The sequence below is a fragment of the Hydractinia symbiolongicarpus genome, chromosome 1, assembly GCF_029227915.1.
Source record: "Hydractinia symbiolongicarpus strain clone_291-10 chromosome 1, HSymV2.1, whole genome shotgun sequence".
Lineage (NCBI taxonomy): Eukaryota > Metazoa > Cnidaria > Hydrozoa > Anthoathecata > Hydractiniidae > Hydractinia > Hydractinia symbiolongicarpus.
This window is the reverse complement of record NC_079875.1, coordinates 13,748,884-13,771,868: the sequence shown is the minus strand read 5'-3', so window position 1 is coordinate 13,771,868 and position 22,985 is coordinate 13,748,884. Positions and strand designations below refer to the sequence as shown.

The window sequence follows — 22,985 nt, the reverse complement described above, 5'->3', positions numbered from 1 at the left end:
CCCTTTCATGTTCAAAAATCCGACTCTCTTTACAATCTTAGCACTTAGACCTCTGTCTTTAATGGTGGCACATCTGGCTGCCCTTGCACTCTTTGCACTTATACCTCTGTCTTTCATGTTCGCAAATCTGGCTACCTTTGCACTTTTTACATTTGGCCCTTATTTTTTCATGTTCGCAAATCTGCCTACCTTTGCACTCTTTGCAGTAAGACCTCTGTCTTTCATGTTCGCAAATTTGGCTACCTTTGCACTCTTTGCAATAGGCTCTCACCATTTCATGTTTACAAATTTGATTCCCCCTGCAGTCTTTACACTGATCCCTCCGACTACTATGAGGCACTTGTTTTTGGCACGCTGCTGTTTCTTTTCATCCAGCCAAACTATGCAACATTTTGTTTGACTTTCTCCCCCCAGATCCTAAAATTGTCGAGGGTTAACACTTTTTTGCATGTTCAGCATCCCTTGTTTTCCGTATTGATTTGTATTTTCCCCTAGAACAAACACAAATTAAGGTCATTAGTTTTCCACAGAGTCAAACCTACCATCGAGAATATTCAGCTGGGCATCTTGAAGCAGGTACATATAACAGCGTATATCTCCAGAATCGTCGGCTCTCTTTGTCATGTGTAGGGTTATGACGTGACTCAGGTGTTGTAGGGGTCTCTTCCTGAACCATGTAGGGTATGATCAGGAGAGTAGCGGAAATCGATAAAGAGGGCGTATCGTTTCTTAAAAAACTGGCCAATTGTGACATTAGAGTCTTGGCAATCGAAGAGATTCACGCTCTGTTCGAGGTGGTCTTTGGGTAACATAGCATGCAAGTACAGCTCCTTGGGTTTACCTTGGACAGTGATGGATATCTTCCCTATTTTGGGGTTGTAGAACAGCCTGTTGACACCAGAGTAAGCTTTAAATTTTGAAGGGTCCACTAACAGTAGCAAGACACCCTTTAAAATTTTTGCAGGTGTGTCGATTTGTAGGTTACAACTCGTGTCCTGTTTCTTCATGATAACCACTTTGGAACGTAGGATCCGTTCATACGGTAGCGCCAGACGACTATACCGGCGCATGGCGCTTGCGAGTCCCTCATGGTTCAACTTGTCGAATTCCAACTTAATATTGGTTATCTTGTACGCAGCATCTGCTGTCTTGCCTGCCGTAGACCCTGAGGCCGCGCTACCTTCATCCTTGATGACGTTACCGTGAGACGTGAAATGAATCACGAACTGAAGTCTGTCGTATAAACCCACCGGAAAGAAGGGTAAGTCCTTAGTCAACTCAAACATCTTACCCAGGGTATACAAAAGGTGTTGTTATACGCGGCAACATTGGCTTTCTCTTCATCGGTACCAACATGGTCAGTGGCCTTCACCAGCAGGACACGGATGGTTAGGGCTTATACCCTCCAGGATCAGGTTATTGTCACGATCGAACTTGGGTAGTCACAGATCTCGGTGGACTGCGAGCGTGGAATAGTCGTTGATATTTTGCACCTCGTTACAGTTCAACGTCATGCGGCTTTTGCCGATATTCGAGACGATCGTGCGTTTTGTATTCGTAGCCGTCACTTCCAGGTCAAATAGTGGCTTGATAGACCCTGGAAAAATACCTTCGTTCAGTCGCATATTGGGAATACCCACGTAAAAGTCCTCGTTTTGGTTGATTGTGGAAGGTATGTTACTGATCTGGACACGCTGCTGTCTCTCCTTGAAACCAAAAAGCTGTTTCATTTCTGCGTAGGGATCAAGCTTAGTTCCGAATGCACTCATTAATTTATATGGGGAATTTAAATAAATGCCAACAAACCCAGTTTGTGAATCAGATATTGAGGAAGAAGAGGGCCGTCCAGATGATAGAGATGAAGATACTACACCATCAACCCCAAGGCCTTCAACGTAAACCCAAGGAGAACAACAGGACCATGAAGACACTATGACAAGACAGTGGCAAGAAATACTAAAATCAAAGGTTGAAAATTTTTACACGCATCTTAAGGAGATGGGACATCCAGATGTGACCCTACGTGAATTATATTACAATGATTTTAAACTGGAAGGGAATGAGCTTTACTTCAGAAATAAAAGGGTTACAAGACTGCATGGCAGGGTGTTCCTAGCCCCAGGGACGATATTAACCAATTTGAAGGCAGCAGGCGTGCAAGCCTTTGATTTTCCCAACTATGTCACTACACCCAAGCAAGGGGCCAGAATCTCCTGCAAGAGCATGAGGACATAGAGGAGGAGAGTGAGGATATGGAAAGTGATACCTTTGTCGAAAATGTTGAGGATGCCCTGGATAAAACTGAGAGCTCTATTGAATCGCAGCTGCCGTTGCTTTTGTCGTGGCCTGTGTTGAAATAAAAAAATAAGTCTTGTATGTCAATGAAAAACATTAAACCTTGCTTTAACCATATGTATGCAATGATGAGCCCTACACCAGTCGTAATTAACGCTGCCTTGGTATCCTCGTGTTGGTTTCGACCTTCTTTGAGAGGGGGCGGCATGGCAAGCCGGGCATTCTCCTTCTGTATATGTTGTTTCACCTCCCTGCGTGTTGTTCGTCTGATAGTATGCTTAGGAGGTTTAGTAGGCTTAAGGTTATAGCCCGCTTGGTTTGATAAACCGCTCCGCAGGTTTCACAATAGGCTTGTTATTCACTTCAACCTAGACTCCAACGCTTACGTTGGCATGTGCGATCAAGATGTTGTTGTTATACCCCTCAATTTCACCAATACGCAGGTTCATGTTTGAAGGTAGCATATACACGCTAGGCATGACGGCAAAATTGACTGGTGTTGTGGCATACTGCAGCACCTTCTGAAATTGTGTGATGTCATGCCCGACATTTTCCTCCCTTCGCACCATACTCTGAAATGTTTGCAACAGAACTTGCCTGGCTGTGTAGTTGTCCACACCGGAAACGAGTAAGGATGCCTTGGCCCCCGCTTGCCACCAGGCAACAAGACCATGTAGACGCGAATACTCTCTCCTAATATACGACGCATGTGGTAATAGACGTGAAATTTAAAGATCGAGTTAAAAAGGCGTACGGAGCCTGTCATGTGTTTAACAGAGATGCCTAATGCCGTAGTTGCACAATAGGTAGCAAAATCAACCAGGATATTCCAGTAATCCAACGCCTCTCCCGTCCAACCAACCCTGACAGGGTCATCCAACAAATTGGTTGGAATTTTAATGGCATATTTGGTAAACTCGGCGAATACCATGTGAATATGTGATTCTGTAGACACGTACAGGTCCTGGTGCTCCAAGTTTGTAATACCAACGGGCCATTCTCCCCTGTTGGATTTGTATTTTGCATTGGGGTTGTACGAGTACATGTTCATCGTTTTGGTATACCAAAAACTCTACATTACCTATATTGAAAAACCTACGATATTTGACGATTACCTGGAACAAGATACTAGGATTGCCCCGAAATCGTTAAGTATTCGACCTATATGATTGAACCTTTACAGTAATAATGAATTCGTCATTCGTAAGACAGGGCCTGATCAGAGGGTTACTCGAATCGAGATTTTGAACGGCCTGTATAAGATCGAGTATTTAGCGACTATCGTCAACAGCCAGGCAGAGGATAAAATGAAGCTCTTTGTCCTGATAAATGGACTCTGAAGGCTCCGTGTCAGTAACGGGTACACAGTAGTAATTCATTGACAGCTGCAAGAACTCTTGGGTCTACCCTACGATCCTAGTAAAAATTACTATACAAAGAGCAACTACAATGCAGTCTACAAGACTTACGCTTACATTCGGCTACGCCTTGTTTGCCCTCAGTTGAATGAATACGACTGCCTATTGGATGGGAAAAAGTCTAAAATTCTCGCTTTGCTTCCCACCAAAGAGTTGAATGCCTGAGGGGACATACTGACCTGGAGTTTTGACACTCCGATATACCTTCCCCTGAAGGGTTCTACAGATCATCTCTAGTTCATGCTTACAGATGAATTTCACCATGATAAAGATGTATCGTTTACAGGAATTACAATGTGTTTGCTCAGAGAATAAATGAATCATGTAACGAAGTTATATCCCAATTTACCAAGTGCACCTGCAGAGGACGATACTATTCACGAAAGCCAAAAGTATATATTTGACAAGATCGAAGAGATTGAAAAATATCTTCGAAGTGACATTAAAGAGCGGGCCGGGCTTTCAAAAAAGTTCAAAATGCATATTATATGGGTGAGGCATTGTGATCATGGACTGCTTAGTGTAAGTATTATCACGTCGGGTCTCAGAATTGCAGCATTAACCACGGGTCTTGGTGCTCCCGTTTGCATGATGATGGGGGTATTACAATAGCTGGTCTTAGAAAGGCCTCAAAGAGGCTTGGTGTCCAATCCAAGAAGCACGAAAATATCAGACTACTCGCTGAGTCGAAATTAAGCTCCATCGTCGATCTGATTTCAAAAGCTGTAGAAAATGGGGTCATCAGTGACTACGAGTTTAGTCTCGTTATGCAGGAAAAGCAACGGTGTATGCTACTAAAGGAACAGATACGACAACGGTTTAAACTATCTACGAACGTGAACGTGCTCAGCTGGTTCAGAACGGCCGAGAAGAGGGCAGGAACGATGTCTTAAAAAAACTTCAATCTGTCCAGTACGCAAGCAGTACTTAGACCCTCCACCTGTTTATAAACTTTAATATGTTTTGTAACCCATGGGTGTTATAAAACATTTACTTATCACTTAGCAGCCATTCAAATATAAAGTCCTTGTACCTACATTCCACAACATGTACCTTAGGGTAGTAATCTTTGCCCTGCACATACACCGATGACAGTGTCAGGATGGCTCTGGCTAGGCAGGGTTCATCGTAGGGTACTGCTTGACCGTGGAATTTAGTTGTGGTTACATCCTTGTAGTATTTGAGTTTCGCGTTCACGTAACGCCTTTTTTCACAGGTTCCTTTGTCAGGTTTTGAGAGATCAGCTCCTGGATTTTGTTCAGAATTTGACGATACTTTTCACCCGAATCGAGGTACTCTTCGAAATTAAGACTCATCGCGGGTACAGCACTGGCATTGTACCGGCTAACTCCATGCGAGGAGCAGATTTTAGGTGTTTTTACCCTGAGAGCTACCTCGAGGTCTTGTGTATGGTAGCCGACAATGTACCGTTGATCCTTACTTCATTTGGCACGGATAGCATCCAACACTTTTAGATGATCCTGATGTCATTGATATTAGAAAAGGTAGCAGCAAAACTGTAGAAATTTCTGGGGTTGACTTCTTCATTCTGAAATTTTAGCATCTTGTTTTATTGAATTTCAAGCAAGGTTCGAGGATTGCTTCTCCTCACACATACACAACTACCCCCGTTATATGTGATATACTCCTGGTAGCAGTACCAGCATAGCATTTTATTCTTCATCATGAACCTCCGTCCGCAGGTACACCTATCATAAGCATCCAGCATACCTTCGCAGTCATTACATTGTTCCATTTATCTTATAGGGTATCTATTGTAAGGCATGAATATGATCCGCCAAATCTTTATTGGCTTGTTCATTCTCCATCTCCTCTGATGATTCTTGTACTAAGGCCAACGCCATAAGTGGTAGAGAGAGACCAACGCCGGCTATAAGGATCAGAGCTATGACATTTTTAAATACTTCAAATTTTGATTGGGTGTTGCACATTTATTATAGTATTTTTTTTTTAATTTTTATCTTACAACAAGCTTGTCCTGTCCACATGTCCTGCGTTTTGATCTCTTCTGTTGCGTACTTTAACCAATTCATCTTCCCCCTACATACACAATTCAACCTTGGGGGAATAGGATCACGTTGATGCGTTGATGATCAACAGTGGTCAATATGCTGAGCCTTGCTGCACCTGCGTTGATGATCAGTAGTGGTCACGTTTGTCACGTTACAGCGCATGCCTTGATGATCAGCGGATTTTGTCGTGTTGAGGTGTGATGAACAGCTGTGAAGTCACAACTGGTTTTGTGTGTGAGAATTTTTAAGAGAGTTTAACCGTGGTTTTTGGGAAAGTGTGTACTTGAGGACCCCCCTATACTACTAGACAGGACCCAAATATTTTCCGATGAATAAAGAAAAAACTGGTTTTACAACTAACAACCTGAGTCTGAATTTTGTTAGAAAATAAGAACAAACCAAAATCTGAATTTTTTTGCACTTCTTTTTAAACTACGGTAAAGTTTTATAAGTGAGAACAAAGTAGGGCTTAATTCGGAAGTTTGTGTAGGCATTAAAACAGCGCAAGAACAAATCAGACGAAAACAGGTACAGAAAATAATAAAACAAAACCTATCTTCTGGAAATTTTAATTGCGTGGGATTTGAGCATGTCTAAAAGCATTCTAAAATGCAAAACATTTCAAATTAACTTCCATTTTTTGTAAATAAAAAACGTGATTTTGGATCCAGTCCGCTAAATCTAAAAATTTACAGAATAATAATGACAACATCATATAGGGTTTAATTTGTTTGTTTAATCATGTCTCGCGCACAGTTAGAATACATTCTTGTCTATACATTAAACTTTTAGGTGTAGCTAGATGACCTAAAAACAAAAAAAACATAAGAAAAACAACAACAATTACTTCAAAACATCATCCATGTTACAGGCATAATCACAACAATCGTTTTTATACATAAAAGTGCACGCACAAGACCTAGTTTCATTCTATTAAATATCAGCTTGTCTGACTTATTGTTAACCAAAAAAAACGTGTTTTTATAATAAGAAACATGCTCATAAGAAACAGCCGGCTGATATTGCAAGAAGAATTAACTGTAACTTAATAAAAAACAAATTAGTAAGAACTGACTGGTGTTCGCTGAAAATATTTGAAGGTTTACAATACAATGTTCCTGTGACAAAATTTTCGTTCGTTTTCACATTTCCTTTTAGAGGAGGTAAATTTGTCCATTAGTTTATTTACGGAGTAGTATGTGTGACAAGTGCCATTCTACTTATAAATTTATTAATAAGTTTAGTATGTTTATTATTGCAAAAAATAATAAATGAACTTTTTCTAAGGTATTTATTTGTTTTGTACCAAAAATTCGAAATTTTAAAAATAACCCCTGCCACAATGTAAAAAAAACTCAAGCAATTCAGCGTTTGACAGTAATAATAATGCACCACAAAAATATTTCTTTAGACTGAAAGACTCACAGGCACACTAATCTATCATACTGAACACGAAAATTATGAAAAACACGAAATTTGGTTAAGGTCTTTTATGTGCTTTCACATCCTTAAAGGGTCATTCAAGAGTAGTTTTTATATTTGTCAAAACTTAATCTCCCAAAAACAATAATTAAATTAACGGTCGCAACCATTATCGAACAAAAGTCCACTTGGTCCTTCGTAACTTCACACGTCGTGCATAGCTCACTTCTTAAAGAATTTATGACGAGGTTCGAGTGTTAAAGAATTTAACAACATGCAAAAGTAGGTAAACAAAGTAAAACTTCCAGGTAAAGACACTGCTGGATAATAAAGCTCAGATTTTGAACATATATCAGTAAAAAGACGCTAGTAGCAACAGTACAAACGTTTTTAACCACAAATGAGCAAAAACCTTAAAGAATGTTAGCTTTGGATTGGCTACTTAAATTTACTTCCACGATGCAATAAAAAAAAGCAATTTGAGTCTTAGGAAATATTTAAAATATTATAATAAAGTTTAAAAATAAATAATTTTATTAATACTTGTGGATTGAATTTGCTTCTTCTGACTGTAGGTAGAGGTACCTAGCTAATGATTCGATTGAAGGATGACAGCAAAAAATATTTTCAATGGTAGTCTCAGGGACCAAAAAGTAATCTAGTTAGCTACCTCAGCCAAGGAAAAAACATAGAAAGAACTTTCAAATCATCCATTCTTTCGCAACTCACTTTTCTTCTACTGCATAAAACGGATACCACCAACATGCCAATTCAAGCTGAGAACTTGGTACTTAGACATCTTTTTTTCATGAAGCCATAAATATAACACATTCTGGTGCATTATAAACGTTCAAATTAATATAACGTGACTTCAAAGAAAAGTTACACGATTTCCAACTCGAAATATTAGGAGAAAAAGCATGCCAGCTAGGCCAATTTTTATCATGACTTGGTATAAACTATGTATTTGTGTGAGGTCTGTAAGATACACGATAAGTCAAATTAGGCCATTCCCTCATTGCTTGATATTACTTTTCAGTTTTACGATTTTGGTAAACGGAAAATCGAGAAAGAAACTGGGGGGAAGGTACGAAATATTAAGTGAAAAATGGGGTAGGGGGTAGGGGGTAGGAGTGTAGGTGGCTACAAAGCCAACTCATTGCCACATTTAGCTAACTTTTATTACAGCTGTTCAGTCAAAAACTATTTGTTCTAGTAGACATAAACTTCAGTCATATTTTCTTACGCTGATTTAATATGATTTTTTTCTATCGAAATTTTGAGAATCTCAATAATTGTCCTGGTATACTTTGCGTAGCAAACTAATTATAAAAATTAATTACTCATAAACAGGTTGTCTAGACGTCTATGTGATTCTCAAGTGTTCATAATTTCTTGCATCTTGACCTTTTAAGTGGTCCGTTTATTACTCGCAATTCTTCGAAGATTGCGAGATTGAGTATATTAGTTATTAACATAATTACTGTTTTCTAGCCAATGAAATTTAATAAAACTGACACGCGCCAGAATTTAAAAGGACAGAATAGATTTGCAACTGATCGCATCACAGATGATTTTAATAGAAACAAAAGAGTTCAATCTCCTTCTTTATTTCCACGTCCACGGTTGAATAATATTTGTACAAATTTTTCATTTTTCCTGGAATTAGAACTGCCAAAATGAGTATGGAAGCGATAAAGAGATAACAGAATTATATACGATTTGAATGCCCCTTCAATAGAAGTCAATGGAAGTCAATAGAAGCTCTTCACACGATTACAAACAAAATGACTGAACTTTTAAAGTTGTAACAAATCAGAGTATTTCACCATTATACAAAGATTAATAATATTGGCAAATTCAAACCTCTTCCTTGTATTTCATTAGGTAAGATATGTTATTATTTCATAGGAGCAAAAACATCCGTACAAAGTGATACATTTTGACTACATTTTTGCGTATCTTCTTAACGCTTAATTAACTACAAGGACCTCTTATTTGAAAGCTTTTTATTTCTAGTGTATCAAACATCTAATCTGTCTGTTTTAGATACTTCAGAAGACAAAAAAGAATAAAAAACAGCAAAAAGATTTTCTTACCCTCTCCACTCCACCCTCAGGAAAAAGTAATTCCTGTTAGAAGTTCGTCTCTATTTTGATTATTACCATGTTTGGCATCAATTTGTGTTGGCCGGCACATTTACAATATGATATTGTTTTTAGACATTCTTCTCTCCCCCAAAAAACATCTTCTTAATGCCCTTCATCGATCTCACTTTGTTCTAACATGCAAGAGTAACTCTTTGAAGCGATATAAAATGTTTTGGAAAGAACCTTTATACAGAGAAAACCTCTCAACAGCAAGTATTTGGCATATTTTCCTAACTTTTACTAGGATCATTTAAGATTTTTAGTATGGTAATTCAACACACTACTCTTGCTATCAAACAGACGTCGAATAAACCACTGAAGGAAAACGCTTTTGAAAACTGCTTGAAGAACTAAAAGATAACTTCTTTTTTCCTCTAAAGCATCAAATAATCGACCCAAGAGAAAGTCTAATTAAGTTACGTGCATGTGGCATAAACAAAGATATTCTACACACTAATTAAAATGCTATAATGGAGCGAATTGAAAGCTAATCATATAAACGTATGGAGGACATATTATTTTTTGGAACCAGGATGTCTTGTAAGATAGGTAAAATCTTTAAATCCGAGTGCTGTCCGCGTGGGCAAGAACACTAAAGTTGTCAACACAAAAAACGCATTCATCAGAAGAAGTAAAGTTTTTGCACAAACTTGTACAAATTGTTTTGTTTATTGTCTGATTATTTTAAACTTCAACACAAGGATAAAAATTATATCTTTTTTCAGATTATTGCTAATGGCGGAAATCTTTAAGCCGCAGAGTTTCTTGTTTAGTTTATTAACTCTCCTTATAAATATTTTTCAGATTTGATACCACTTCTTTGTGAAGCTTTTTTACTGTCTTGAATTGGAAAATGGCACACTGCTTTATACAAAAGCAAGTAAAACTAGTGTAGATATCAAATATAGAAGGAAGTCTTTGAAAGTCGAGAAAATCACAAAATAAAGCGTAAAAACTTTGCAATTAAGCATTTTCAAAATTTTGCACATATAAATTTGGAACACTATATTCTCATGAGGATTAATTTTTTTACAGCTATGAAAAATTGTATGTATCTTGTATATAATTTTTTAGGATAATGCCTACCTGGAGGCTTCTCGTATGCTCATCGTGTTCTTGGCTCAACTGATATGTTGATGTTGGATTCAGACAGCTCAACCCCTTCAGATTAGAAACATTCTTTTACAACCATGTTGCCATATGGCTGTGATATTCCAAATGTTCTGGTTAACTCTGAGAGATTGAGCTGTATAAAAGTGGCAATAAAGTTTTACTTGTAGTAACAAAAGCAGAACACTGGGTTGGTGGACAAATGTGATAGTTGACAAATAATGTAACCACCTTTACATGGTGAAGTAGTCCAATATTATCAAATTGGATTTTTGAAGGATGGACTATGTTGTTTTTGTTGTGATGGCTGTGATGTATCTTTGATAAAAGTATAATATATATTATTTAAGCGGAAAATGTTTCGGAAGTTCAATTCCATATTTATTTATTTATTTATTTATTTTTTAAATATGTAAACCGAGACCGTACTAATTTTGTTGTCTGTAAATGGTGATTTGCTGGAACAAGTTGGTGTTGGGGTCCATGACATTTTCTTGTTTTTATCTGATTTTGAAATGAATTCAGATGATGATTGAATAGTGAAGTCACATGCTGTTGAATTCATTTTTTTTCTTTGTTACAGACTTTATGGTTACATTTACGATTGGAGTTGTGCTAAATGAAAAACTGTTGCTAGATTCTGATTTACTGTTCTATAGCTTAATTCAAAGAAAAATTTTAAAAAATTTGTCCATGTGTCTTCCCATATGTCAGTTTTTTTAGTGTTTTTTCTGCCAATGCCAATTTTGTGTATACTAGGTGGCAAGGTTATACAAAAACATAATAATCATGTCTTTACTTTTAAGATAAATGTATTGCTCAAATTTGCAAACCGTGTCTGGAAGTCCTGAAAATATAAGTGCTGCTTAAACTGCTGTTTCTTAAGTCAAATCAGTATACAAGTTCTTACAAACCCACATTGAAACAGTGTAGACATATCCAAAAATTTCTACGAACCAGAAAATATATATCTATATTATAATACCCGTATACGTCTGTCTGTCCGTTCGTCCGTCCGTCTGTCTGTCACGCAAAATGGTAGCTTAGCTGCGACGGGCGAACCGGTGGATTTTTCCACGGGCTAACGACTATTAGTTAAAATGAATCAGTCAAAATCTGTAAGCTATAATTTGCAAACCTCTCAGTCTATATGGTAGTGACGTCAAAACTTTGACGTCAACATTGACATAGGCGAAATGGAGAGGGCTGTGAACCGTGGCTTTTCACCGTAAATAAATTACAATCTAATTTTTAACGGGCTCCGTCTGCAACACCTGGATCGTCAACATCATTCGCTTGGCTAACATTTTTCGTCAAATTTACACTTAGTCACGCGACCTATCTGACTAACCCTGGATCCGCGCCTGAATTTTAAAAAAATTATTGTTCTGTTTGTCTTCCACAATTGTTCTAAGATTGGGCACGTACGTCCATAGATTGGGCAGTCCAGTCTTAAGACTGGCCCCCATTTGTCACTGTCGAAAGATTGGCCTGGCCAGTCTTAAGACGGGGCGCGTTCAACGATTGGGCAGAACAGCACCACAAAATTTAATTTATGAGCTAGCTATAAAGTAATGTTTCTATATTATATAATAAAAACTAATTATAGTCAGCCAATGATAAGGCTAGCTGGCTATTTTCTACTTGTTTTACCTTTACACTTTCACCTTAAAGTTTTATTTACCAATTCTTTTTTTGTCTTGTAGAACAATGGTTGTTCAATATGCCCCACAGGAATTACCTGGTGGAATGATTGGCCTTCATACTCTAGTTTTTTTAAAGATTGAAACCGGGATAACAACCAAATCGCTCTTTGTTTACCCTTCCCCGCTTTACTGCGCCATTATGATATTACGTGAAGTTTACCGGCACCGATAATTTTCTAAGAACTCGTCCCGCGGAAACGCCAACTCCAATTTTTTGAAATGTCGCTTTTTTGGGAAAATGTCGGAAAAGCTTGTCCTCACTATGACGACTAGTGCTAACGACGGGGAAAAACTTGATTCGAACGAGAAATACCCCACATAGTGCGGGAAAGGTTATGATAAGTTGGGAAATGTCTCGACGCCGGCAAAAATTCTATGAAACGAAATCTTGAAAAACGGCAAACACGCCATTATTTGCCGTCAATGTCGGATTAAAATTTATTATAACTTTTTCTACACTAATTCAACCATGGACAATTGAATTCAGCCGTTCGTTAAACACGACTGATTGCCCTCATAGCGTTCGACAAAAATCTGACGGAATTCAACTGCGTAGGGTCAGTACTTAACTCGGCCGAGCGTTAGAAATGCAGTAGCTGTACGCAGAATACTTTATGCTTCTCAGAAAATATCCAGCGGGAATAACCAGTGGGTATTTCCAGCGTCTTACCAAACAGCATCATTTTATTGTTTAAACGCTACCGTGAATCGCAGATATACAAGTAAGTCAAAATCTTGCAAAAAGGTTAAGGAATACGAATATTGGCACTGTAGAAATGGCATCATAAATACCAATACCTATACTTTTGTCATTGATAAGTTCTTAGGTTGCCATCTGGTTATATCCTATCTTGCTATTAGAAATAAATAAAAAATAAAAACAATGAAGAGAACCCACCTTCTGTAATTTTGTTTTAATAGTGCGTTATAATATTGCAAGTATCTACTTTGAAACAAATAGTTTTTTACAATAAAATAGTAGCAATGAGGAAGACTCTATTCTACTTTAAGACGGAACATTTTATTCGTATATTAGGACCTCAATTTCTATAATAATAATACCTGTTTTCTATCTGTGTGTGTGTACGCAAAAAAGGTTGCCCTCCACTTATTGCAAAAAAACCAAACAACGGTAAATATATATTGTATCTTTGGTTGGAGTTACTTTGCAGAATGAAAGTTTGAGCCTATTTTAATTTTTTAGGAACTTCATTGCTTTGAAAAATGCGAGCATACATTAACTTTATTAAGATTTATAAAACCAAAATTTGAAAGATAAAAATATTATTATTATTTTGTTGTTACAAGCCATGAGAAGTAATACATGTGGTGATTTAACCCTATTCGGTCCGGGGGGGGGGCGGATTCCGCCCCCCCTGACGGTTTTCTTTTAATAACTCCTGATTGCTTTGTTATATGGCTATGATACTTACTGAGTTTCAACATTTATCTATTAGACACCTGCATGCTAATTTTTTAGGTCCCATACCTTTCAGAGGCTTTGATATTGGCCATTACTCGAAACTACCCCTAAAAATCTCTATGAATTCCTTATAATGGGGAAAATATAATAACTCCTGTTAGAATTATCCTTAGAACTTGAAACTTGCAACACAACTTTGTTTCATCAGGAAGAATCATTGTGAATAATTTGAACACGTGACTAATCCGATTTCCCGATTTTTTCGGATTTCACCCGAAAATCGGAAAAAACGGCCTTTCGGGCAATTTTTGGCAATTTTTTATCCGATCCATGTAAAAACCGGAAGATATGTTAAATAACTTTTATTTAACTTTCAGAAACTTCAAACAGAATGTAAAAATTCGCTCTAGAACAAAAGTAATTATATTTTAGGCAGATAGTGGCATTTTTAACAATTTTCAGGCTTCTGATGACGTCACAGAAAATGTGCTGACGCAAGCGAAAGTTTAATGGCGCCATTTTGTTCCTTTTATGACGTACTATAAGTGTGCCAAGTTTGATTCAATTTGAACAATCCTATGAAAAGTTATTGAGGGGGGGCGGAATCCGCCCCCTCCCCTGGTCCATAGTATGTTCGAAAAACCCCGGACCGAATAGGGTTAAAGCCCGTCAAAAACAAAAAGAGAAATATTTAAGATGTTAATTTATTTATCGTTTTTACTTTCATCCCTCTATTCCCATTTCAGATTAAATGCATTTACTTTCACTAAAATAATTTTACTGAAGTCAGAGTCAAGGTTACACAAAATAATGACAATATAAGTTCATATTTCTTTTCCTTTCAGTATGCCCTGATCTTAACAACACATGTACCTTCCTTAGCAACGTTAGCATAGATTGTCAAGATCCTTACTATGTCATGAGAAGAGCTCGGACATTGCTCTAACGATAGTCACTTCTTCATCATCGATGTTTGCGTAAGGACGTGTTGCAAAAAAGGTTTTTATAGAAATTCTTATGATGTATAATTCCATCTATTTCAATTGATACGTACTTTGTTAGTATTAATACGTAGAACCTTGCTATAAGTACCGTGGAACCTCCTTAAAACAGACATCCTCTAAAGAGGGCACATCCTTAAGACGGACAAAAAATTTCGTCCCGGACGATTTACTAATAAACCCTTGCAATAAACCTCTCCAAAACGGACAGTCTAAAGCCCAAAAACCTCCTAAAACGGGCAGTCCTTCAAAGTCCCGCACGGTTATTTCTCCCAGAATTTACCTCTACGAATCAGACAAAGAAACGTTTTGACCAGCTGCGAAAGTTTGCAATTATCATTTGCATAAAATTAAGGTGCAATTTTTACTTTTAATCATAATCCTGCACGAATTCATTATATTTTACTGATCTTTATAGACACTTAGTGGGTATTTTCGAGTAATACTCAATATCTGTGGTCATAGAATGTATGAAGCTAAGAGGTTTAGCGAGTTATTTCTAACAAAAGAATATGAAAACTATCATACAAGTATCATACAACATAGCAAAAAAAGAATAATAAAAAATTAAAATCTGGCAAAGGAAGGGACGGCCTAACGAGGGTTAATAGTGCTCACAGTATTCTTTAAAATAAACTCACTCCTAATCAGTTTCCTTAACATAGACAAAAAACTTACCTAATGTGAAATTTACAAATAATTAAGTGATTTATAAATAACAAAATGCAGCCTGATATAGAGTTGTTGGTATAGTGGAAGAATAATCTAGCAATAGGACCAGTCTTGATGTTTTTTTGGTCTGCATTCTTTAGGGCATGGCGGAACGTTGTTGGAACATGGTCGTTTACATCCAACAAACCCGCTTGTCCTTGTCAGCCTCCTGCTGGGAAAAGCATGAGATTGTGGAAATTTCGTGCATTGATAGGAGTCGTGCTGTATTGCGTCTGTTTTTACCAAAGGCCAAACATGCTCGTCAAGTAAATCTTCATCAACTTTCTCGTGATTCGAAATTAATTCTTGAAAGACTATTTCCGTGACAGTGTTATTTTTGTAATTACGAAAGCAAAATCCGTGACTCGTTATCCTCTTCGACTCTTGCGGAGAATCTCGCATACAGTGAAATAACTTTTCGCTTTCCAGCCATTGCTCTACAGCGTCGAATTCACGATTTAGTAAAGGACTGTCAACATCTCGCACGCACGTCACGTCAACAGTACTATCGCCTATTGGTAACAATCTCCAAAAATTGCGTTTCAAATGTGATATATTGCCAAGTAACAAGATCTTCCTAACATCACAAAAACGTAAATTTTTGTGTATCTTTGTCAAAACATGCTGCGTTTTGTTTGGTAAACTTCCATCATGGTACACACGCAGCATCCAGTCATGGTAGGTAGCTGAATTAGCAGCTTCAGTTGCAAGGACAGAAATTCGTTTGGTTGCATTCTTTGTTCTTCGAGCGTTCAAAGAATAAGACAGAATCCACGAGCCTGGTTCGTCCTTCATATCATTTGAACAAAGGTTCACCGGACTTGGCTTACGTGTGGTGCCTTCTGCTGTTTTTAAAGATGGTGGATCATTGTTCTTTTGTAGAAAGACACTTTCAGACTTGATTACTAACTCAATGGAAACTTGTGACTGTTTGTACAACCAATATGGTGATAGAATAATCACGGAAATCGCAACAGCGGTAAAAAAGTCCCTAAAGTAACGTACTGCTTCTTTCATCACGACTATGGTGTTTTGTGCAAAGTTTTCTCATGTAATCTAAAAAGCAAATAATAATTCATAAAAGTACATTTCTGCACGCCAAACATGGAAATAAAACATTATTTAAATTTACTGCTAAAACCAATCAATTCATTTCATGCAACTCTGAAACCCTATCCTTGTAGTATGTTTTTAGGAAACATTTCAAATTTCTGGAATGACAATATAGTAAAAAAAAAGTAGCAAAATGTTAAAAATGTAAGATGGTGATTAATTCATTAATGGAGAGATATAGCAACAGTAGATTGGGATTATGGTGTTCAAATAAGTGTAGGTACGGTTTGTCTAGTTTAGTATGATGATTGCCGCCTTAATATAAGAGAATACAAAGCAGAACCTTGGAAACAAATCAGGCGCAATTTAAAGTATTAAATTCTTGAGATTTCTTAGCACCAACATACCATTAATTTTGCATAAAATTGGAAATTGTAAAATTGCAATGTAGCAAATCGTAACAAAAGGTCTTTTCCATTTTTGAATGCACTAGAAATAACTTAAATTATTTAGTGTGTGGCGTTATGATGTAGATACACAAACCTGATTTTGAAAATAAAACTTGTACTACAAAGTGGCTGTCGAACGGCCGTAACGTCGTAAAGAGGTAATTTTCATCTGCACTAGAAACAACATATTTTCCTTAGCGTTGCAGATATGTGTTTATTGGTTGGAACTGTATTTCTGGTTCTTAACTTTGAATCGTTTTAATATTTATCCTAACTGCTGAAAAGAAGGTAATGTATTTTCCATAATATACATATAATGTAATAAACGAACTGCTTTGATTTAGTTACATTTAAGTTTTTTAGGGATAAAAATTTGGACTAAAAAAACGTAAGAAAACATTTTTTTCAGATTGTTTTTGTTTTATCCATATATTAGTGTCGGCTACATATTTCCAATTAACAATTACAAAGTGTGTTTTTGACCAAATACCTAACACTCCCGCTTCCAGTGTCGTTTGTATATTTTTGTGTAGTAGCTGCAATGCTACTTATGTTGGCAAAACCCAACGACATATTAAAGTTAGGGTGTCTGAACAGATAGATATCTCACTGCTGATCAGAAAACGTGTTGCCCTGTGTGGTCTTTATAATTAAGAAATATGCTTGTCAGCAAATTCATTTAAGTGACTTATCACTTAATAGATTTTTTCTGCTAAAAAAGATTTAAATTAAGTACAATACTCATTAAAGTGATTAGTTATATCTACTACTTGTTTAGAAATTTGTATGAGTAATACAATTACAATAGTCATGAAAAACGTTGGAATTATCAAAATTACAGTTCCTTTTTGGTTTTGTTTGTTACACCTGAAAAATCCTTGATAACATAAATGTTCGTATCCTTGAATCTGTTAGCATTTTTTAGTATTAAAAGTTTGTCTTTTCAGTCCAGCAATTTAAATATTATTGTTCATAGCCTGTTGTCATCTCGTGATGTATGTCTGTTTAATGTACTTTTTCACTTCCTTATCCAGGTCCTTTAGTTTGTCATTAACTTCCTTATTTCCAATTTCTTTCATTCTGTCTTTAAAACTGCTAACTTGTTTTAGTAATTTTTTAATTTTCTCAGTTACAAATTTTGCGTTCCTTGTGATTATGTTTGGTAATGTCTGTTCTGGTAATGTGCGGTTTCCCCGACGGATTTCTTTTAATATCTCTTTAACGCTACGTTACATGGCTATGATACTTACTGAGTTTCAGTATTTTTAAGTCCCATGCCTGTCGGAGGCTTTGATATTGGCTATTACTTAGCACTACCCCTAAAAATCTCTATGAAACCTTCATAACTGGGAAGATGTAATAGCATTTGTTAGGATTGTCCTTAGAACTTGAAACTACAACACAATTTTATTTCATCAAGAAGAATCATTTTCTATGTTTTGAACACTTGATTAATCCGATTTCCTGATTTATTTGGATTTTACCCAAAAATCGGGGAAAAACGGATTTTCGGGCGATTTTTGGCAATTTTTCGGGCGATCTATGTAAAAAACAAAAATATGCTAAATAATTTTATTAAGCTCTCAGAAACTTTGCAAACAGATTGCAAACATTCAATTTTAAGCAGACGGTGGCATTTTGAAAAAATTTCAAGCTTTGGTTGATGTAACAGAAAATGTGCTGACGCAACCAAAAATTTATTACCGCAATTTTGTTCTTTTTGTGACGTACTATAAATCTCCTAAGTTTGATTCTATTTGAACTAGCCTATCAAAAGTTATTGTCATAATATAATTGAAAAACCCCTGACCGAATAAGTTTATGAGAAGATGTTGTTAAAGAATTCTAAAAGAAATCAGGCATCTAAATAGAAATAAAAATAAAAAAAATATGGCAACGAAGGGAGAAATCAAAACAAACTCGCTAGATGCGAGGTTTTCACTATTGCAGATTGTTGGAAACTAAGTTTCTTTTCGGATTCTGTACGGTATTGTTTTGCGGGTCTGACTGCGCATGCGCAGTGAGTTAGTATTTAAGGGTTCTTCCTCGATCGTCAGTTGGTCTTGGCATCGCAAACTTTTGCTAAAAATGTTTGATGTTCTTCATATCTTTTATTTTTCATGTACCACCAAACTTCAAGTTTATGATAAAAATTGCGAAAAAACAGAGTACGAAGATATATATTGTAAGATGCATGGCATGACAAATGGTCATCTCCACGGTTTTTCTTCTCCGAAAAAAGGCTATAAAGCTCTCACGTTTGGCTCCATGGACTGGTGAAGTTTTCTTATCCAGTCGCTGATCATCATGCTGTTCCTTATAGTTGTGAAGTTAGTCGGAAATTGATGCTTATTGTGCTGTATTTATGTTTTTCAAGCGTGTGTATCACGCTTAATTAGCCGGTTTATGTTTTATGTTGCATTGTCAAGCCCACGAGGCGAAAATACGTGTATTGTATACGTGCTTTGCCGAACCTATGAGGCGAGAATACCAATTATCACCACAGTGAGTTGTTAATTATTCTTAATCACCCATTGTTGGGAATAAGTGAAAAGGAATTTTATTTAGTATTAAGATGTTAAAAAACAAATTCAAACTCCCTTGCGACAAATTAAAAAAATTGTTTAATTGAAAAGGCTTCAAACAAAGATTCTTTTTGCTGGACCAAGTGAAGGGGAAATGTTATAGAAACTAGTAGTTAAAGCATTAAATGTGATTTGAAAAAAAGTAAGTCGTTGATTAAATCAACAACGAACCAATAAGCAAGAAAATACGTCAAAATAACACTCTAGCGACGGTAAATTTGTTCTTCAAATTGTGTGTATAGCCGACTGTATCTGGGCACGGTTTTCATTTTTGTCACACAAAATCAAGTCTTCTTTCCATCATATTAACATAAGGCAGAGTTTTTCATGCACTTAGATTGACTAAACTACGCGAAATATTTTTTATTTTTAATTGTCTACAGAAAAAACTACTGCTATTTTTAATTGGCTATTCAAATCTATAGGAAAGAAAACTTGTATTTTTGTATAAAGGTCCTGAAAGAGCCAGAACTTTCTACCGCAGAGAATTAATTTCAAGAATGATTTTTAATAAGAGGCTACAATGTAAAGTCGCGTGACTTAAAGACTTATCTATCGGCTTCAAAAAGCCTCCGTACATGAAATCTTGGAGGAAGAAACCTCTAAGTTGAAACAAAGTAGCTAAATCCGCGTCGACTACGACAGCAATTAAATCTACTTTGAACTGATCCCTTTAAATATAAGTTATTTTATATCAAGGAGGTTTAAAGAGAGAGACAGAGGTAGGTTTAAAACTTCTTGGTTATATGAAATAACGTTAACATCAATTACGTTTAAAAAACCTATAACTAAAGAGTGAGGAAACTTATTGAATTAAGATATGGAATCGTAAACTCTGTGCAGATATTACCTGTAAAATTTTCATATGAGACTTCACATGAGAAATAACTGAAACAAGATGACTCTGAATATTCCTCCAACTGCGGAATAATAGAACCGGTTAAAATGCTCACATTCCGTATATCCCCCGCACATATTAAAATCCGGCAAACGCGTTTTGCGCAAAAAACCGACCGGCGCACTTTGCTCCTTGGTTCAATATTTTTTTTCGAAAAATTACATTACAAAGAAATATTTCAGCAAGACTCATTCTGGATGAAAACATGACCAAGGCTGGAGAAGATAAAAATTCTATATATATCTAAATGTTCGAGTCTGTAAATTACATACATGCCGGAAAAATAGCCATTTTTGTTTTCCACTACCATGAGCTCGACTTTCGTGTAAGTCACTAAAGTCGAAAACCAACAGCCGTTCCGTAGCCCCTTTAATAGTCTGACCTTCAATAAAATTAAAATTATCGATAGTTCCCATCGTAATATATTGATATTTATTTAAATTGAGTTCTCATTAAACGAAATAAATCTGTGAGTAAAAGCATATAAATTCTTATCAGCAATTTGTTCTTGTGCATAAAAAAATTAAAATCAAAACAAAAGCGTCATCCTACCTGTTTAAGAAGTAATGGAAAAAAACACAAAAAAGACAAAAATTACACTCCTTTGCCAATATAAACATAAGTCGATTACTTGCCAAAAACGTTCAAACATTTCTCACTCTCATAAATTATGCGCATGCGCGTGCTCGCGTATGTTTTTGTTTTGAGTTTCTACTATGTTTCAATAGATTCTTAACTACTTTAATTGCTTTGTGACTTTTAGCTAATGAGTATTGTTCCTACTATACAAAAATCCAGCGCTCATAATTAACTCTTTAATAATTAAGGCACCTTCGTACCTCTCTATATCAATATAAGCCGTATTCTGTCTGTTTGCTCGCAAGAAAAACGTCGTGTTACGGAAACACAAATGCGTTAAGGGATGGACAGCCGGAACAGAACTTTGTGTCTGTGACTTTTGTAACTACTGCAGTGTGTTTAAATGGTTTAATCTAAATAACTTGGAAATAGTAGCAAACATTTTACGTCAAAAGGTTAATAGGAGACAACATGGAGCACATTTTCTGTGACGTCATCAAAAGCTTTCGGACGGGTTAGCTATAACGTATAAGATGTATAATTTTTTTGTCATTCTAGCTTTTTGGACACTGCATGTACTTGTTGTTGACTCATGGTGAGAACCATGTGTTTAGCTACGTGTCAGTAGATCAATTAATGGCGCAAAGCCATTTTGATATGATCTCCTACGTAACAATTTGATTATTTAGACAATCAGCAACGTAATGACTTCAAAATGACTTAAATGTTTGCCACTTTCTCTAACACTTACTTGAAGCTTACCGCCCGTAAAAGAACAAGTTGACTCTTTCCGAAAGACCTTTAGAAATTGTCTATCATTTCGTTTTACTCATTTGTTGTTTTTCATAGTTACGTAATACACCCTTCCTGGATTAGTTTTCTTCGATGTGGCGCTGCTATTTCTCGACTTTGACAAACAAGATGAATGTGATTTTTGAAATCCTTACCTGAAACTTGATAATATGTGAATTCAGATTCAAAGAGCAAACAAACAGCCTGTTGAATGGGGTATTTTTTATTTGGTCAACACCTAGACAAAAAATTAGAAATGCAAAATAAGAGTTTTGATTGGCTGCTTTAAAACAGTTTTTTTAAATTAGGTGATAATTGATAATTGACCTCTGGTTGAAACTGAGGCTTTTGTAGTAAAAGTTGGTTTCGAAAATTAGGAATACTTTGACGTAACATCGATACCACTAAAACAGCATGCCGGAAGTTGAAAATTTATACACACACCAAATTAATGACGCTGAATATGATCTTAAAGTCAAAACATCAAAATCATGGGAAACATGTATTGTCTTACATCATCTCAGTTTTCTTCTTAAATATTCGTACACTTTCACAAAAATAATCTGTTTCTTCACCAATCGAAATCATTTGAGATATTCAGGATAGTTTGGAAAATGCTTTAAACACGCGGTAGATGGTACAAAAAATATTAGCATTTAAGTATAAAGCGTTTACTTCTAGTGCGGAAAGTTTTGGGATTAAATGCCAGCCGACTCATGCCAGAGACTATAAAAGTTTGAATCTGTAGCAGCTGTCTAGTTGGTCAATTAATCTACTTTCACAGCTTTTGTATCTCAAATGAGATGTACTAGAACTATGAACGTGTACTTGATAATTACAAACTATATAGCCATAATGAAAGCAACAATAAAATATGATCAAAGGAATGTTTAAATAGATCCTTTTATGTTTAATTGCAATACTCTGAAAATAATTCCTTCTTTTAAAATGCCATTAGGTGTCGTTGGTAGATGACTGCATATGATAGAATCGGAACAGTAGAAAGAAAAGGTAAATAAAAAACAAAAGGGGAATAGAAATAACGGTTTTAATGCACGTGCCTAATCATCCTCTAATTAACCAACATAGGTCATTTTTGACAGCTAAATTAGCGTAATTGGCTTTCCTCTAATTTCCAGCGCGCACGTATTTTTATACATAGTAGTACAGTTTCTCTAGGGGAGTGGTACCTATATGCAGCCAAACAAGGACCTTACTTTAGGTAAAACTTAAATTTAAGTGAAGTCTTTAGCTTTTGACACATATAAAAATATTGAGAAAAATTTGTTTTACGTAGTGGACGTACCATGTGACCACACACTACGTTAGGAAAAACACACTAATGTGAAAACTTGTATAA

The 22,985-nt window shown here is 36.2% G+C and overlaps 1 protein-coding gene across 1 annotated transcript; it reads right to left on the bottom strand.

Moving 5' to 3' along the window:
* Nucleotides 1-15,025: 15,025 nt before the first annotated feature.
* On the bottom strand, nucleotides 15,026-20,962 carry LOC130641149 (uncharacterized). Its single transcript, XM_057447827.1, has 2 exons — nucleotides 20,807-20,962; nucleotides 15,026-16,325 (listed from the first exon to the last, which is right to left on the bottom strand). Exon 2 carries the CDS (start codon nucleotides 16,284-16,286, stop codon nucleotides 15,324-15,326), a length of 963 nt encoding a protein of 320 aa, XP_057303810.1. The 5' UTR covers nucleotides 16,287-16,325; nucleotides 20,807-20,962; the 3' UTR covers nucleotides 15,026-15,323.
* Nucleotides 20,963-22,985: the final 2,023 nt, after the last annotated feature.